This window comes from Corvus brachyrhynchos, unplaced genomic scaffold, assembly GCF_000691975.1.
Source record: "Corvus brachyrhynchos isolate BGI_N302 unplaced genomic scaffold, ASM69197v1 scaffold162, whole genome shotgun sequence".
Taxonomy (NCBI): domain Eukaryota; kingdom Metazoa; phylum Chordata; class Aves; order Passeriformes; family Corvidae; genus Corvus; species Corvus brachyrhynchos.
The window spans coordinates 6,309,805-6,326,619 of record NW_008236696.1 but is presented as its reverse complement, the minus strand read 5'-3'; the positions used below and the strand labels follow the sequence as shown (position 1 = coordinate 6,326,619).

The following is a 16,815-nucleotide window of genomic DNA, read 5'->3' as shown; positions in this document are numbered from 1 at the left end:
GCCTTATTTCTGAACGATTGGGGCCTGGCCGCAGGGGCTCGGGGAGACATCGCGCACCCGGCCAGCATCCCTACCAGGTGCGCTGGCCGCAGGCCCTTTGTGCTTCCCTGCGTCTTCCCGGGTTTGCTTCTAGCGACCTTTCCATCTGCTCAGTCCACTCGTGCCCTGGTGGGAGCCTGCGGCCTCAGGTTGTCACTTGGGAAAGGCTTCTCAAATCTGTCGGTGTTTCACTGCCATGTGTTCTTCCCCTAAATAAAAGGTGAAATAAGCAATGGCCACTATTAACCTTTGCTGTCCAAATAAAACCTTGCAGAGCTCCCAGGTGTAGAGCTAATCCACGTGTACCTGAAGAGCAGAGCCATTTCTTAGCAGCACTGCTTCAGGGCATACTGGGGTTGCTTACTCCCAACCTCAACACCTGTCTAGTCATTCACTAAATTACAAACATTTTTCACGAAGAAATGGAGAAGTAAATAAGTTACAGTTTAGCTTTCAGATATGTTCGCTGTTTACAGAGAAGTTAAGATTTTAACAGTTGCTGAAATGAATTTGGGGAGATGCTCTTAGCAATTTTCAGAGACTTTTCAAAACAGAAATTGCCTTCATAAAGTGGTAGAGAACATAGCCATCTAGGCGGGATGTTCGTATTAGAAGTGTTTTATCAGGGTTGGAGTTTGTGCTGCTTTGCCTTATGGCCTTGTGCCACTTCTCTCTTCCAGCTGGACTCTTCCTGTCATTGAGACAGACCCCAGGAACTTTAGATATCTAGAGGCCATTGTCACAGCTGAGTAAATGCCTCTTGCCAGCACTCCCTGAGTTGAGATGTCCCCACCATTAATAAGACCCTTGGCTGAACTTAGCCACTGGAGACTGTATTCCTCATTTGTACACATGTCACTATGCCCAAAGCTCAAAGAAAGAGTTGATGTGTTCATTGGAGCTTATAATTGCTGTGGGAACTTTTAGGTTGCATTGAAGGTTGATGGAGGTTCACCAACATAGTGACTTAGGTGGAAGTATGCACAGAAAATCCATGGGCAAGCAGTGCACTATTGGCAGTGACTGGCTTCAGGTGTGTAACAGAGGGGCAGGGGAACAGCCTGACCTGACTTGTTATATTCTGAACTTCTAGGGCTTTGGTAAAGTTGGTTTGCATTCATCCAGAAGGCAATGGACCATGCCAGAGCAGCAATCTCTAACTTGGTAAGACGTAGTACCCCAGTGTTGTTTGTCTCTTGGTGCACTGACAATACTGCAGAAGAAAGGTTCAACAACATCCGTGTATGAGATTGTATAATACTATTTTTATACTTTTTCCATGTTGTTTGTTATCTATTTGAACATACACTGGTTGTAGAATTGAATATAGCTATCCTGTGCAACAGGTGGCTGTGTTGATGGAACTGTATGAAAGATATTTGATCAGTAGTGAGCTATATTTATTCAAAAAAATATCACTCCTTATCAGTAGTGGAGAAGATGATGAATCCAAAGCAGCGTTAGATGCTGCTGTGTGGCTGGTGAGCCAAATGTCACTGCAAGTAGCTGGCCATGATAAGGAAGTGGCTTAAGTGGCTCATTGCTGGTGGGGTTATCATTAACTGCTATCATGTCTTGGGTCTCTCAGAAAACTGGTAAGAAAGGGGGGGGGTGGGTCTTGAACAAAGTTGCAGAGGTAAGTGCTGCAGAGGAAGCCATTCAAATGCTACTGGGACAGTCAACATGTGTTCTATTGTTACTTGGGAGGTGGGAATTCAACCTCAAGTCCAGCTTTTGAAAGCAACCTGTGCTTGAAACAAATGTGCAGGAGGAGGGACTTCTGAACTTGTTCAGCCAAGCCTGCCAGTCCTAGAGAGCTTGGATTGTGAAATGACCCGAGGCTAGGACTGTGAGTGTGGTGGTTTGGTCTCTGAACAAGAATGGAGGATATGTGGGGTTGGGGCATGTTCTCTGTGTGAGGACATGCCTCAAGTGTGAGGGAAGCCAAGCTGTGGAGCAGCTGAGCAGGGAGAGTGTTAGGACAGACTGCAATGTTGCCCTTTCCAAAATCTGAGCAGGCAGTCACTTCATTGTGGGCAGCGTGGGCCGGAGTGGAACTGCAGGTCTGAAATGACATTGGTTTCTTTTGCCCAAGCAAGCAGATACCTGGTCTCTTCACTTCCAGCTCTAACATATAGTTTGAGAGTGAGCTGAGAACTGTGGATGAGCCGCTGAGCTTGTAACAGGGCTTGTGTGCTTGTCACCAGCTGCTTCTCCAGTACAGAGGAGAGGGCTGCAGGAGTGCTGCTCCCAAAGCTACTCCTTTGGCCTTTTACCAGTCTCACTCCACTCTCCAGCACAACCAGGCAATTTCAGCGTCTCTAATGGAAGCTGAGTGGTTCAGCCAGTGCCTGGCTATGCCTGGAATTGAGTTAATCTGAGCAGCTGCCTTGTCCACGGGCTGCTGTTCTGTGGGAGGCTGTGCCTTGCACCTGTTTAGAAAAGTGGGCTCCAGACTGGAAGCTCTGCTGGGGCAGTGGTAAAAACCTGTCAAACAGTGCTAGTCGTTGGCGGGTGCAAGAGGCGTAGCCTCAGCTTTCACGTTAGCTGAGGTAGCACGGTGCCCATGGGTCATCTCTCTTCAGCCCAGCTGCTTTGTAACACTACCAGTAGTGTAATTTAAGGGTAGCCTTAGGCAGTTTAATACAAAATTATCTGGGTGCTGCATGAGAGTATTTACATCAAAGTGGATGTGGCTCAAAGGCACAGCCATGGACGGTTGCCTTCCCTTTCCCCTGTCTTCATCAAAGTGCAAGTTGTACTCATTGAAGTCAGATCTGTGTTCTGCTGATTAAGACCAGGAGTTTCTGTTTGACTCGACCTCAGCCATGGGGTCACGTGGGAAATGCCGATGCCATTGGCTGCTTCATATCTGTAACAGACTCCAGGCTAAACTCCGATCAGTGTGGCTCCAAACTTGTGCAGGGTAAATGGAATCTAAATAGACTCTGGAGACCCTGACTGGGTCAGAGTCTTAACTGTGTTTAAAGCATCCAGCTTGACTTACTGACAGACCAAACACTCCCTGCACTAGAGCAGCTATAGATGGACAAGCAGTGTTTGGGCTGGAGCACAGGTGCAGCTGGCTGCAAGGACTGTAGGCTGGTGGAGCCAACTCTTCCATCACATCTTTCCACACAGTTTGGTGGCGAGCCAACGTCATACACACGCTTCAGCATTGCCCGGCAAATGGATGGAGACAACAGCCACGTGGAGATGAAGCTGGCTGCTGATGATGAGGAAGGAGGGGAAATTGGGAGACCAGAGCACCTGCATGCCAGCATGTCTCCTCCACGGAGGAATGGCAAGAACCTCTGCTTCATAGTCATGGCAGCTGTCCTCCTCCTTTTGATTGGTAAGGAAGGGTGGGAGGCAGCTGCATGAAGTGGACTCTGGTATTGTATGTAATCCAAGGCTGTTAAATTTGAATCTGTATTGTTTTGGGTGATAATTCAACAACTGGGATCCAGGCTGGAGCCTCTTGTCACTAAATATGTCTAGCTGAGACTTAAGGTACAGCACTGGCACAAAGAATTGTGGCGTTTGACAGTGGAACTGTGACTTAGCTAAAGGGAAAACTGGTCCATGTGGAAGTTTTGGTTTTCCCTCCATTAACGCCTAACACTTCTGTAGAGATGTGGCTCAACAGATGAGTAAAGCCTTTGTCTCTTAAGGATTTTAACACTGCCATTGGCCTAAAGTGAGCATTCTCCTTCCCAAGTGGTGCTGGAGGGACTCTGCCAAGTGCAAGATCAGATTTACAGTGCCCCTTAAAACATGCCAGCTCAGGCAAAATGTCAGGCTGCATAATTCTGTCTGTCCTTGGGTAAGCCAGCTTGTCAAAAATGGTGTGAGAGCAGATGCATCTTAACCGTGGAGCTGTGTGGTGGGGGGCTGGTTCAGTCATCTTTCTGCAGCACAAAGAAATACCTGTTCTGTCCACAGGGTTTCTCATCGGCTACTTGAGTTACCGTGGACGAATGCAGAGGGTTAACAGGTGTCTGGATGGAAGTGGCAACTGCGAGATGACTCCTACTGCATCTTACTTCTCAGATGATGGAACAGAGGAGGAAGAGGTTCCTGTACCACGTATCTTATACTGGCCTGAACTCAGAAACATGTTGTCAGCTAAACTGTCAGCTGCACATCTTGAGGCCAACCTGAGGTAACAGTTCCAGAAAGCTTAGCTAGAGCTTTGAGAGAGGTATGGCCTGTGAGCAGAACTCGAGCTCATTTGCAGAACAAGGGCCTTACAGGTGATGTAGGGTGGGGTGTGTTAAACACAGGCTTAAATGGCTTTGCAGGCTGCAGTGCAACCTGGTGCTGTAGCCTAAGCTGCATGTATATCTGTTACCTACAGGCAAAGAGAAGGTAAGAATTCTTTTGAAGCTGGCAAGTTTGAAGACGAGACCACTGCCAGCTACATTCATGACCAGTTCACCAGCTTCCGCTTGGATGATGTGTGGAATGATGAGCACTACATCAGGCTGCAGGATAAAGGCAGGTACGTTAATGAAGAGATGCACATCTCTTCCATATAGCATGGATACCCGCAGTCTTGAGCAAACATGTGATTTCTGCTTAAAATGATGTGAAAATTGTGAGCTAGTTATCACTCTCCAAAGATGACCTCAATCCAGCCAAGCAATAACTGCTCCTGCCTCTTCTCAGGCTTTCTAAATCCAGAGGGTCTAGTAGCAGCACTCTGGATGTTTCCTGGGGCAGCTGTTTCCTCCAAGTATGCTTAGGAATTGGAGAGAAAACAAACTTGAGTAAAAACTCAGCTGAAAGGCAGATTCCCTGTGTCTAAAACTGCTAGCACAGGCCACTCTGTCTTGTCACCCAGACAGGGCTGCACACCTGGTAGTGGGTCCTCCAGTAGCTCAGGAGGGTGTCAGCAGTCACTGTGTTGTCTGACAGCTCACACCCTCATGTCTTACTTGGCCTTTTTGTCAGGGGAAATGAGTTTGCATAGCTTCTCTTAGGAGGTGACCGAGAGACTTGGAAGCAGAGATTCTTTCTACTACTTGTCTTAGAAATCAGCCTTTGTTAATGTCTCTGACCAACTCCAGAGATTCTTGCATGGAAGTATTGGGATGAGTCTGCCTGTTTCAGGCTCTGTTGACTTGATCAGAATTGTTAGAGCACAAACTGAATACAGTCAGTTTAATGCTGTCTCTTTACATTTAACAGTAGCAACAACCAAGTGTTCATTATAGAAGATGGTGGTCCAGAAGAGTTACTGGAGAGTCCTGATGCATATGTGGCATACAGCAAGAGCGACACAGTTACTGTAAGTGACTCCAGGAGGATCCTGGAAATGTGTCTGCATGCATAGAAAAATGTGTCCAAAATAAGTCCCTTTAAGATACGGAGTGTATAAAGCCCTCCCCAGTTAAGAGAGCTGGGGTGGGTGGTCAGAGTGGGGAGAGGAGTGGGCCCATGTATTCTTACTGCAGCAAGATGCAGGAGTAACTTTAAACTTCCCTGCTGGGATCCAGACAGAACCTTGGCAGAAGTGCTGCTCCAACAGGCATGTTGGACAGGATCAGTTTACATTGCTGAGCTTCAGCTCCCTACTGTTAACAGTAGGCTGTTTCAGGTGTCTTACTGACCTAGGACTGCTGCATTCATAACCAGTGTTTGTATTCCAGGGCAAACCCATCTATGTGAACTATGGACGGAAAGAGGACTTTCAGCAGATACAAAATATGGGTGTTCCAATGAATGGGACTATAATCATCTTCAGAGCTGGAAAAATAACCCTTGCTGAGAAGGTAAGCAGTGGCTGCCCCACAGGCTGGCCGTACTTGGCAACAGGAAGCTATGCTTCCTAGTCTTTGAGGCACAGAGGTATGTCTTTCTTCAGGTGTGTAGAACTCATGTATGTAGGATTGTTCTGCAGGCCTGGTCTTGCTTGTTTGCACTAAGGCTCCACGTGCAGGTCTGGACACTGAGGCTGAGCAGAGCTTGTTACTGTTCATGGTGCCATTCTTCTTGGCCTCTGGCAATTTGCTGGAACAACCAGGACTCTGGAGTGGTGGGGCTGGGAGGCAGAGGGAGGCAGCCTGGGAGCACCAGGATGCAGAGCTGGCTAATATCACTAGATACAGCCATAAGGCTGCAAGAAGCAAGACAGCCTTGCCTCCAGGGCACCTCTTGCTGCTGTAGCCAGATACTTTCAAAGCTTGGCTGCAGTGTCTCACTTGGGCCCTTGCTGACTGTTCCCTTGGACCAAGTGGCAGTGCTGGCACTGTGTGTCCAGCTGGTGGCCTTGCATGCTGCTGTAGCGTTCCCTCTGTAAAGAATAGAACCAAATAGCCAAGCAGCCTAAAGGATCCAAGTGCTTCTGTATGCAAGCCTGTTCCATATCTGACCAGAGCTGTCCCTCAGATGGGTGCTCCTGGCGGGGCTGGGGCACAGGACCCTTTGCAGTTGGACTCAGCCTGTCTGCAGGCATCTGACACAGGCAGTGTTGGAAAGTGCTTCCGAGAAGTGTGGTCACTGATTCTCCAATCCCATTCCCACTTTTCAAACTGGTGTCTAGCCTTGCAAGAGTGTTTGTACCAGTGGCGTACCAGAGCTGGGTTGTTGGTGTATTAAACAGGGACCTGGCTGGTCCACTCTTCCTCCATTTTCCATGTGAAGATGAGTCTCCAGTGGCTGCTTGTCTTGAAACTAACCTCATTTTGGGAAAACAGAGGGAGGATAATCAAAATCAAATAATATTAAATTTTAAGGTGCTCCAAGGAGCAAGTATAAGCTGAAGGAATCATAGACTGAGACACTGCACTGTGTGCTAACTGTTCAAAAGGATGTTAGACACAGTTTGTCTGGAGCAGGGCTGAGCTGCTAGGATTTAGCTGCCTTATGTATCTGTCAGGTAGCTGTTAAAATCTGTTGTGGAGTTGGGCACTGCGGAGCACAACCCTTCACACCATTACTCCATGTTCTTGCCTGGACTCCCCTTGCTTGCAGTACAGATGTGCAGTTAATGTTTCTCTTTGCTGCAGGCTGCAAATGCCAGAGAGGAAGGAGCAGTTGGTGCCCTGATGTACCTGGATCCCTCAGATTACAAGAAAACAGATTTGCTTGTCCCCTTTGGACATGTGAGTATGCAACTGGCTCCCCTGTTGCCAAGAACCTCTCTGGCTGTGGGCTGCAGGCTGGGGCAGTCCTGCAGGCCTCTGGCTCAGCAGTGCCCTTGTGTAGGTGAAAACTGTTGGACTCTGGTGAGACTTGAGGACTCCTCTTGCTTTTCACAGGCCCACCTTGGAACTGGAGACCCTTACACCCCAGGCTTCCCTTCTTTCAATCACACACAGTTCCCACCAGTGGAATCTTCTGGACTACCTCGCATTCCTGTTCAGACTATCTCTAGCCAAGCAGCAGCCGCACTGTTCAGGTAACTGTTTCTCCTGTCTGCAGGCTAAGGTGCTGTGGCCTCTTGCAGGAGTGAGGATGGTGTTGAGGTGCTGTGAGACAGAGCTCTCTGCTGCTCTCTGCTGTGTATGGCAGGGAGCGTGTTCTGGAACTAGCTGGAGAAGTGTCACTTGTGTCGGTGTCTCATGTCTTAAAGACTGAACTTAATCTAGATTTGGATTCCTCTCGGCCTCTGCATTCTACCCCTCCCCGCATAATTAGTGCAAGCTCTCTCCTAGGCAGGCCCTGAACAAGGTTGCACCTGCAGTTGCAGGTGTGCATTTTTCACATGATAGCTAAATGAGGTCAGAGCTGGATAATGAGTTTAAAGGGTCTTCTTTTTTCTCTCAGAAAAATGGATGGAGAAAAATGCCTTGAGGAGTGGACATCTGGTATCATGGGATGTAAGGTGACAGTGAGCAGCAACAGCAAGATGACAGTGAAACTGGCCGTGAACAACGTTGTGGTGGACAGGAAGATTCTGAACATCTTTGGTGTTATCAAGGGATTTGAAGAACCAGGTAACAGCAGCTGCATTGTGGCTCAATCTTGAGAGGAACCCTTCCTCTTCTGTGGTCATTGGAATGTGACAGCTGCTCCCAGACAGACAACAGTTCTTTCTCGGCAGAACCAAGGCCTTCCCCTGAGGATCAAAGAGAAACCTGAACTGTGCTGCCAGGGAAAGGCTAAATGAAAGGACTCAGTGTGCCAGATTCAGGGATCAGACTGCAGAGACTCTCTTCCTAGTACAGAAGCTGAAAGCTGCTCTTCTCATAAGTGGCTTTTGCAATCTGAAGCTTGCAGCTCAGGTCTTGATTTTGTCTCCTTTACAGATCGGTACGTTGTGCTCGGAGCCCAGAGAGACTCCTGGGGGCCAGGAGCGGCCAAGGCTGGCGTTGGCACTGCCATCTTGTTGGAACTTGCACGTGTGATCTCGGACATGGTGAAAAATGGTAAATATTTGTGAACAAAAGCATGACGGTGGGAGGTGATGCAGGTCTAGCTCTGTGTGTGTTAACACTGGAAAGCCTAGTTGCAAAGCAGTCCTTTAGAAGGTGTCGGGAATCTGAAAAAGCTTCCTGAGAAGCTGTTACTTGTCTAATACATCTTGTCTGCAGTGAGCACTCACTTCCAAGGGACTGCCTGCCTGTATCTGGTATGGCTCAAATACAAGAGTGTCCTTGGATAACACATGACGCAAACCTTAAACTTGAGCTGTCTGTTGGACAGCCAGGCCTGAAGTGGGAAAACTCTGAAGTATCTGACCAGCTGGAGCAGTGGGGACTGCATGGTGGCACTTAGTATGAGCACACTTGTCTCCAGGGTTAATTTTGGGCTCAGGCAGCTAAACAAAACAGGGTGGAAATGCAGACAGCATTGTTCTCCTGCGCAGTTCTGCAGCATGTGGGGGCAGGGTACAGTGTCCATGCAGTGTGCACATTTCTCTGCAGCAGCGCTGTCTCAGGAGCGGGCAATTCATCATCCCAGGCCCGCAGTGCTAATCTGCATCTCCATGGGGGAAGGGCAGACATCTCAGTCTCTCTCTCTTTACAGATGACTACAAACCACGGCGCAGCATTATCTTTGCTAGCTGGAGTGCGGGAGAGTATGGAGCTGTGGGTGCTACCGAGTGGCTGGAGGTATTGTCTGTTTAATAGAATTCTGCAGGATGGCTGTGCAGTTATTCCTGTGCATTAAACATCTCAGTGTTGACTTGCTGCTGCTCATCTTATTAAAATGCTCGTTTTGTTCTAGGGGTACGCCACCACGCTGCATGCCAAAGCCTTCACTTACATCAACTTGGATACTGCAGTCCTGGGTAACCTGCTACTCTTTTGAGTTTCTCGAAATTGGGTGGGATTAGAATAGCTTGAACAGACATCCCTCTAGGAATGGGGGCTGTGCCAGAGGTGGCTGGTGGGTGTTTGGCTGAAGAATGGTGTGAGTCCATTTATTCTCCAGCTGTCATTGAAGCTGGAAGGCTGATACAGCCTAAGCCATGAGGAGTCAGCTCTGCTAAATTGCAGTAGACTGTCCTGTGCCTTTTGACGATCCTTTGGCAACTGTAGCTGTAGATCAGGGCTGGGCAGCTCTAGCAGTAGTGGTTGATTGTGCCACCATGTCAAATACCCTTTCATTTTTTGCAGGCTCCAAACATATAAAGATTTCTGCTAGCCCATTGCTCTACTCATTGCTGGAGACAACTATGAAGAGGGTGAGTTGAAGGGCCTTGGTCTGATCAAGGTGACTGTGGTTTTAGGAGGAACTGAAAGCAGACAGAGCTGTGCTGGGTCCCTTTCCCCACTGGATACCTTCTGAGGAGAAAGACCCATTTAGGAGAAAAACTTGGGATATTCTGAAGGGCCCTCTCTGAAATGAGCTGGGCTCTGGGAATTGCAGTTCACACATGAAGAATCTAAAATCAGCAAATGCCACAGTTCAGTGGCAGATGTGCCTGTGTGGAGAAAGGTCAGGGGAGCACACCTGCTTCTGGCATCTGCACAGCAGCATAAGCTCCAGGATGGACCTGGAAGCCCAAGCAGAGGTCGGAACAAGTGCACTGACTGTCATCTCTGTGCAGGTAAAGGACCCCACAATGGATTCGAGATACCTGTATAGCAGAGTTGGCTCTGACTGGGTAAAGAGCGTGTAAGTATTGTCATCCATCCCTTTGGGAAAGCAGATCTCCATAAAGGAGCAAACCTTATGGATTCTGTTTGAGTGTCATACTGCTGTCTGGGGTGGGCTCTACCTTCTGATGTGGGGTCAGGCAAGCATGAACAGTACAGCACTAACTGCTGCCCCAAGCTGGCTGAGGCAGCCCAGACACCTCCTTGTGGAACAAGAAGAGCCTTGTGCCAAGTCCAATGGAATGGACAAGTAGGTCCAGAGATTTGGTTGGGACTCTTTCAGTCTTGTCTAGACAGAGTAGTCCAGTTGGCTCAGAGCTTCAGTTGTAGAGCTTGTAGCTTTTCTCCTGGGCTACCCAAACCAGTTGGTAACTACTCAGTGCTTATCTTCTGCAGGGTTCCCCTTGATCTGGATAATGCAGCATTCCCTTTTCTGGCCTACTCAGGAATCCCAGTGGTTTCCTTTGGTTTCTACGATGTAAGTAACGTGTGCTTGCCTGGTGTGCCCATTTCACGCAGAGTGCTGTAAGGACATCTGCTCTCCAGGATGGCAGAGCACAAGGTGCTGTCCCAAGCTCACTCCCTCTGCGAGAGCCTCTCAGAGGGAGGAGGTGCAGACTCTGAACCTGGTGGCTGTGGCAGGACTTGCTGTCACAGCTGCTCCTGGGACAAGGCTGGCCTACAGTCTCTGTTGCAAAGTACTGAATACTTGCAGGTTTTTGGGGAGAGGGGTCACTTGCTTTTCTGGAGGCTCAGAATCCGGAGCTAAAAGCAGTAGGAAGATGTCAAGCTGTTGCTGCATCCATTGAAAGACTGTTCTACAGCCTACTGGTCACCAAGCAGAGGGCATTGTGGAAGCAATATCATTGCCCAGAGCAAGTACTACCTCAGGCTGTTCAGGTCTCCTGCTGCAGCAGCTTGGGGGTGACATCAGCCCAGCAGCCTGCAGGTGTGCAGCTGGGCGCCTTAGTGATAGCAGCTCCCTCTCTTAGGAATGCTTGGGGTTTGTTAGTGTCAGACTTGTTTCACAAAAATATTTGAGTTACCCTGACAGGAAGGGTTGGAGGCTGCTGCAAACACCAGACTGGGTGGTGAGATTTTCCCACCTACACTTCCGCAGTGAGCTCTGAGGGGGTAAATGTCTTTGGGTCTAAATAACAAGCAGAACATCTTGCTGGTTGCTGGAAGCTGTGAGGGATGAGAGGCAGGAGCTCCATTCCCTTCCCTGTGCTTTGGAGTTTTGCCACTTGAGTCTTTGCTCCTTAACAGCACAGGGAGATGGGATGTGGTAGAAGTAACAAGTAACCTGTGGCGGGGGATGAAAAAAGTCTTAACTGGAAAAGCATTCTTGGCTAACTGCAATACCTCTTTTCTTGTAGGAAGGTGATGAATATTCCTTTTTGGGCACTACTCAGGACACTTTGGCTAACCTGAAAGCGAAGACTGACAAGTTGTATCCTCTCATGCGTACTGCTGCAGAAGTTGCTGGACAAATAGCTCTCAGGCTGACCCATGATCATGAGCTCTTCCTGGACTTCGATAGATACAGTGAAGAATTGCTATCATTCCAGGAAAAGATTTTGCCCTTCGATTCTGAAGTGAAGGTAAGAAGGACTCTGAGTTCACCCTGATGATCATGGGGCCATGTGCTAATAAAGCCCTGTGCCAGTGGATACAGCAGGATGGATATCTTTCCCTTTTAGGCATAAAAGGGTAGTGAAGTGTGATCAGAATTGATGTTCCTTATGGAGCAGTGCAGGCAGAGTAGCTGTGACAGACAGATTTAGCTGATCTGGCTGTTGTGAGCTCTTGAGGAAGTGGATGTGAACAGTTTCTTCTCTGGTTATCATTCACAGCATAGTGCAGCTTTGCATCTCATTTGCACCTCTGCTGAAAGTCTACAAGAAACTGTGGGTAGGGAATGACCTCAGAAGAGCCTGCCAGGAACTTGTTCTGCTACTTGGCTAAACTGGCAAAAAAAAACCCCAAAAAACAACACTTTCTTTTGGTAAGAGAGCAGCAAAAGAAGAAAATCAGGTTTGCTAACAGCTCCTCCCTTGCAGGCACTGGGGCTGACCTTGAAATGGCTGTTTTATGCCCGTGGAGACTTCCAGCGAGCTGCAGATGCACTGAGAAGAGACATCGCAAACAGTGACAGGGAAAACAGGATTGTCCGCAGATCCCTGAATGACAGGATGATGAAGGTGGGTATCTTCAACTGGTTTTTCTTCCTTCACAGAGGAAGAGAGTGCTGGCTGGGATGGGCCTTTCCCTAAGGGGCCATGGGCAGACTGGTGTCTCTTCCACTTGCTTAGTGGGAACGTGACAGTTCTGCACTTGCTCACGAGAGAGGGTCTGGCCCTTGCAGAGCTGCTGTGAGAAAGGGCTGAGTGGGGATCAGAGATCGGCAGCTTGTCTTGGGGCAGATAAGGAAAGAAAAACTTGGGAGGTGAGAGTATAACCCTAAATTTGCACCTCTACTCAGGTGGAATACGACTTCCTCTCCCCATACCTCTCACCAAAAGATGCTCCCTTCCGCCATATCTTCTTTGGCAAAGGCTCCCACACCCTGCAGAGTCTGCTGGAGAACCTGGAGCAGCTGGAAGTCAACAGGGACAGCGTGGATGTGAACAAGCTGAAAGAACAACTGGCCCTGGCGACCTGGACCATTAAAGGGGCTGCCAATGCTTTAGTGGGTGATATCTGGAACACGGACAACGAAATCTAGACACAGCAAACATCTGGATTACCCATCTAAGGTACAGGAGAGCTGTGTGCTCTCACAGGGAGCACAGCTTCCTTCCTGGCCCCAGCCCCAGCAGAGGGCCTTGCTGTGTAGATCTAGTTCCACCTGTAGCAACACACACAAACTCCCTGTACCTCAGATGAGGCATTGGCACAATTTTTAAATGGCAGCTTCCTGCAGACTTCCAGTACCTTATATATTGTGAAACCTAACCAAAATCCCCTGAAACCTAAGTGAAACCCACTCCCTAACATGGCATTACTTTCTTGTAGATATTCTGGCAACAAAATGTTTTTGACCAAAGTTGAGCCTAAAATTTAAATCTCACCTTGACAAATTCACAGGAGGCAGTTTTAAAGCAGTACTAAGATTACCATAAAGTCTCCTCTGACCAGGCTCCCGTCTAACCACAGTCCAAACTGGTCATGTACAGCTGTTTATGGAGTTTCCTGCCTCCAGTGTACTTGAGCACTAAGAGCTCAGGTGTTTCCTGAACTGGTACCTTGAGTGGGGAGGACTCTCATCTATTCAGACTTTCAATTGTTGGCCACCTAAACCTAGTGACAAAACAGGGAATGAATTCCTCTGAACACTTGTAATGAGGATCCCTTCTCTTGACAGGAAGCTGCAGAGAGCTGCAGTTCAAAAATTAAACAATGTATTAATAGCCCGCATGTGCTGGATTACCAGCAAGCTCTGAAGTGCCCAGCCTGCCTTTACTCAACAGCAGGGTCCCAGTGACGTCTTGCAGGCTTGCTTCTGCCAAGGCAGATATCAATACCCAGGGAAAATGACCCAAAGATTATCCAATGTCCCCTTTATATCCTCGGCTGGCACCTCAGTGAGTCCTGCAGCACTGAGAAATGGCTTTAGACTGGCACTTCAGACCTTGCTGCTCAGGGGCCTTGTGTGAAATCAAGTCTCTTGTTGGCCAAACCCTGTTTGACTGATGTCATTTTGCAGGTTGGCTCTTGTTTGGCACTGAGATATTTATTTCTTTATTTATTTATCAGTGACAGTGTTCACTATAAATGGTGTGTTTTTTTATAGAAGATAATTATCGGAAGCAGTGCCTTCCATAATTATGACAGTTATACTGTCGTTTTTGAATAAAGCAGCATCTGCTATTACAATCAAACATGATACTGGAACTTTGCATTTAAAATAATCAAAACAAGCCCCTCAAAAAGTTTGGAAAACTAGCAGTTAAGCTTTCTGTGGCAAAAACACCCCTCTGGAAGAAAACGAAGGTGCAAACCTGGTAGTGAGTCTCCAGGTTGCGCTCCAAAGTAATCCTTGAAATGCTGAAAACCTGGGTGGAAATTCCAATACTAGAAATTTGGCTTCCTTGCAGGGTCTGTGCCCCTCTGTGGGCTTCAGACTTCTTTCTGCTCCCCTTTCTGGATGCTGTGTTGCTCTCACAGGGAGCGCAGCTTCCTTCCTGGCCCCAGCCCCAGCAGAGGGCCTTGCTGTGTAGCCCTAATTCCACCTGTGGCAACACACACAAACTCCCTGTACCTCAGATTAGGCATTGGCACGATTTTTAAGTGGCAGCTTCCTGCAAACTTCCAGTACCTTATGTATCATGAAACCTAACTGACATTATCGGGGGCAGTGTCTCCCATAATGTGTAAAGAACAAGGTAGTTTTTGCCTACCACAGTGTTATATCGGAGGCAGTGACCTCCATATGTTGCACTATGGGTGTACGTAATTATCGGGGACAGTGTTTCCCATAATTGTTCTATGCTTATCACGCAATGTCATCTGCGAAGCTTGATGGTTAGTATCTAACATGGATTAATTTCCTGCAGTCCTATTTTTTCACTCTCCTGTGGTGATGCAGATACAAATTTCAGTCTGTTATGTACATCCTTAGACTCTTCCTTCTCCATAGGCTGAACTGTTTCAAATAGCTGTGCTGTGGTGAATTGGCTTCCTGCCTCCAGTCACGGGAGTGGTGCTTGAGTGTTTAGTGGAAACTAGGCTAGTTAGACTGTGTGCTCTGTGGTGTAGTAAGCTTCCTTCAAATCAGTTACAAAGACCTGAGGAATTAAAGGTGAATGTAGGGCTTGGGGCTGACAGCTGTCTGGAGGGCTTTGGTCACTGCTCTGGATTGGGTGCATGTAACACTTTGAGAGGCTGGCCTACTGTGGCACTGGGAGGGTGCTGGTGTGTGTGCACGGGCTGCTCACTCTCCAGTTCTGCCTGGAAATTCCAGTCTTGCCCCCTTGGGTATTGCATGGAGGGAGGAAAATCAGTGGCAGCTTTCTAATGGTGCCGCTCTGCTGTGTGACCCGAAACTGAGCACTGCTGATGTGTGACACCTGCTAAACTGTGCTGCCTGTTCCCAGTGGCTGTTGCTAGCCCTGTACTCTGCAGTTTGATCTGGCATTTAAACCTAACCTGCGGCTTAATTTTAACCTAAACTCTGCAGTTTGATCTGGCATTTAAACCTAACCTGAGCGAGTGGCCTCAGCCCCAGCAGTAGTCCTTGAGGGAAAGAACATTGTTCAGCTGGAGCTCCACAAGAAGTGGGCAGGGACCAGCCCCCAGCCTAGTTACTGAGCTCAGTGCTCACCAGCTTGGAGGGCTGGATTTTCATCCGTCTCTAGAAACCTGATGCCCAGGCTTGTGCAACTTGTTGCTCTTCCTTAACTTCTCTTAACTCTCTAACTTCTACAGCCCTGTCTGTGTTAGTGTTTCCTAGTGACATTTCTCTGGATGGCATCTAAGAGCTGCTGTCTGGGAGTCCTCACTGTGGTGTTTGCATGCATCTTGGTATCAGACTTAATCTTGTGCATTATAGCCAGCAGAGAGAGACAGAAGACAAAGCTTGTCTCCTGGCTAGGCAGCACAGCCGTGACTACTGCAATGTTGGGATGCCTTGCTCAGTGCTGGCATCTGACTTCTGTGGGGTGCTAAACTGTTTCTGGATTACCTGCTGTTTGCTTGAATAAAGTATTTTTGAAGCTTCAACACTCAGCTTCTCTTGTGGGGTTCTGGATTACCTGCTGTCTGCTTTAATAAAGATTTTGAAGCTTGAACATTCACCTTCTCTTGTGACTTCCTGCAGAGCCATGATGCTGTTGGGGCAGTGTGGCCATGGGCAGCTGGAGAAGGGGGGCTGTTATCCTGCTCCATCAGGGCTGGTACGTGGCAGCTCCACTACCACCTTGTTGATGTGCAGTAGCAAATCTGAACTTCACAGTGCTGCTCAGCTGAGTCCTGCCTCCTCACAGACAACTGGAATGAGGACTCTGGTAATGAGGTAGAGGAGCACAACTCTATGCAAGCCCCCAGCCCTCCCCCTCCTTTCATGGCCGTGTCCCACCTCCTGCCTTTCCGTCACAGTGTTGACTCTGAAAAGCCTGCGGTGTACAGGTGAAGGATGGGAGAAGGAGGAAATGTCAGGTTTCCCCCTGGCTGTGGCCTTGCAGGTCTCTGCTGTTGAGAAGGTGGCTGGCTAGGCCTGTGGCTGGTTGTGTCCCAGGAAGCCAGCACTTTCTCCTGCATTGTCCACGCTCTCTGTCATCCTGGAGGTCCCATGGGCCAAGGTACAAATGCACAGGTGGAGACTGCTTAGAGCTCTGGGAGGGCAGGAGGTGCCTCCTCAGCCCCAGAGGCCTGCTCAGGTGCGACCCCAGGGGTTTGGGGGTCTGCATTTAAATATGGTCAGTTTCTCTCTGCTGTCCTCCCCCCTCCCTCATACTGCTCTCACCTTTCACCACATCCTGAGAAGTCACACTATTTGGGTGAGTGGCAGCTTCTCCAGGAGCCCAGCTCGAGCTTTATGGGCTGTCCCGGCATAGCTCTGGTCCCTCCTCTTCCCCCGGGGATGATTTACTTGTTGGAAGCACGTCGTTTCCCGCAGCTCCTGCCCGCGCCTGGCAGGGCTCTCTCCCTGCGGTAACTGAGCAAAGCGTCCCGAGAGGCCGGGCCGGGGCTGCGGGGGACCTTCTGCGGGCGGGGAGCGGCA

At 48.8% G+C, this 16,815-nt stretch overlaps 1 protein-coding gene across 2 annotated transcripts in view; it reads left to right on the top strand.

Moving 5' to 3' along the window:
* Window positions 1-15,889, top strand: part of TFRC (transferrin receptor) — an 18,280-nt gene extending 2,391 nt beyond the window's left edge. The window contains exons 2-19 of one of the 2 annotated variants that reach the window (XM_017727037.1): window positions 1,133-1,203; window positions 3,181-3,394; window positions 3,985-4,204; window positions 4,400-4,543; window positions 5,233-5,332; window positions 5,694-5,816; window positions 7,053-7,148; window positions 7,305-7,444; window positions 7,813-7,982; window positions 8,295-8,414; window positions 9,016-9,101; window positions 9,217-9,280; window positions 9,609-9,676; window positions 10,043-10,110; window positions 10,488-10,569; window positions 11,471-11,695; window positions 12,155-12,295; window positions 12,577-15,889. In XM_017727037.1, coding sequence (XP_017582526.1) covers window positions 1,171-1,203; window positions 3,181-3,394; window positions 3,985-4,204; window positions 4,400-4,543; window positions 5,233-5,332; window positions 5,694-5,816; window positions 7,053-7,148; window positions 7,305-7,444; window positions 7,813-7,982; window positions 8,295-8,414; window positions 9,016-9,101; window positions 9,217-9,280; window positions 9,609-9,676; window positions 10,043-10,110; window positions 10,488-10,569; window positions 11,471-11,695; window positions 12,155-12,295; window positions 12,577-12,819 — 2,337 coding nt within the window. In that variant the 5' untranslated portion in view covers window positions 1,133-1,170 and the 3' untranslated portion in view covers window positions 12,820-15,889. Of the gene's footprint in view, window positions 1-1,131; window positions 1,204-3,180; window positions 3,395-3,984; window positions 4,205-4,399; window positions 4,544-5,232; window positions 5,333-5,693; window positions 5,817-7,052; window positions 7,149-7,304; window positions 7,445-7,812; window positions 7,983-8,294; window positions 8,415-9,015; window positions 9,102-9,216; window positions 9,281-9,608; window positions 9,677-10,042; window positions 10,111-10,487; window positions 10,570-11,470; window positions 11,696-12,154; window positions 12,296-12,576 lie in introns of both variants that reach the window. The other variant, XM_008644557.2, reaches the window with a different exon arrangement.
* Window positions 15,890-16,815: the final 926 nt, after the last annotated feature.